Source organism: Plasmopara halstedii, assembly GCF_900000015.1.
Source record: "Plasmopara halstedii genome assembly, contig: Scaffold_2956, whole genome shotgun sequence".
Classification (NCBI taxonomy): domain Eukaryota; phylum Oomycota; class Peronosporomycetes; order Peronosporales; family Peronosporaceae; genus Plasmopara; species Plasmopara halstedii.
In genome coordinates, this window is record NW_020189861.1 from 901,533 (window position 1) to 902,202 (window position 670).

The 670-nt window shown below is 48.1% G+C and overlaps 1 protein-coding gene across 1 annotated transcript; it reads left to right on the forward strand.

Moving 5' to 3' along the window:
• Positions 1 to 298: 298 nt before the first annotated feature.
• PHALS_06301 (uncharacterized protein) lies at positions 299 to 613 on the forward strand (the record flags this gene model as incomplete). Its single annotated transcript, XM_024719565.1, has 1 exon — positions 299 to 613. The coding sequence occupies one exon, from the start codon at positions 299 to 301 to the stop codon at positions 611 to 613; it is 315 nt and encodes a 104-aa protein (XP_024584851.1).
• Positions 614 to 670: the final 57 nt, after the last annotated feature.

Below are 670 nucleotides of genomic sequence, written 5' to 3' on the forward strand. Positions count from 1 at the left end.
TACTAGCTTAAATAGCTTTAATGCTATTTATAGATTTATAAAACTACAGGGGTCGAATATAAATTTCTGTTTTTTTTAATTCAGCCACCCTTAAAATTATTTGCGACATGGTTGACTTGCGACAAAATGAATCCCGCCCCGCCTAAGAAGATGTGTCATCTGACCAGGAAGATGTTGGGAGATTGAGTGAAGGTGAACAGCCTATGGCACTGGTACTCAACACTTAAACCGCAGCACGGAAGCGAATCCGGCGCACTCTGGCTCAAGCGAACGTTCTGGCTGTAGATACTAAACGGCTATGACGAACAACAACCCTTCGTGTCGCCGGCTTGTGGAGACCCTATGTCCTGAGATCATGACCAGCGAATCCGCGCAAGCTTCTGGTCTAACGGAAGTGGGTCTGGCGGACGCTGCGGTGCGTCAAGATGTGGACCCGGAGGAAGGCCCAGCCCCTGCTGTGGATGCTTCACTCAGCACCGCGGCAAACGTCAGTAGCGCAGTGACGGTTGTGGTCGTGGAGCAGGATGATAATCTAAATTATGATGGCTCTTCGAAGGCTGAGGCCAAGGCAAAGACCTTACTATTCAGAATATTTCGACATCGTAGTATTTAGCACGTGCGTAAATCAAGAAACCAAGAAAAGCGAAACCGTGGAAATCGAAAGAGTCTC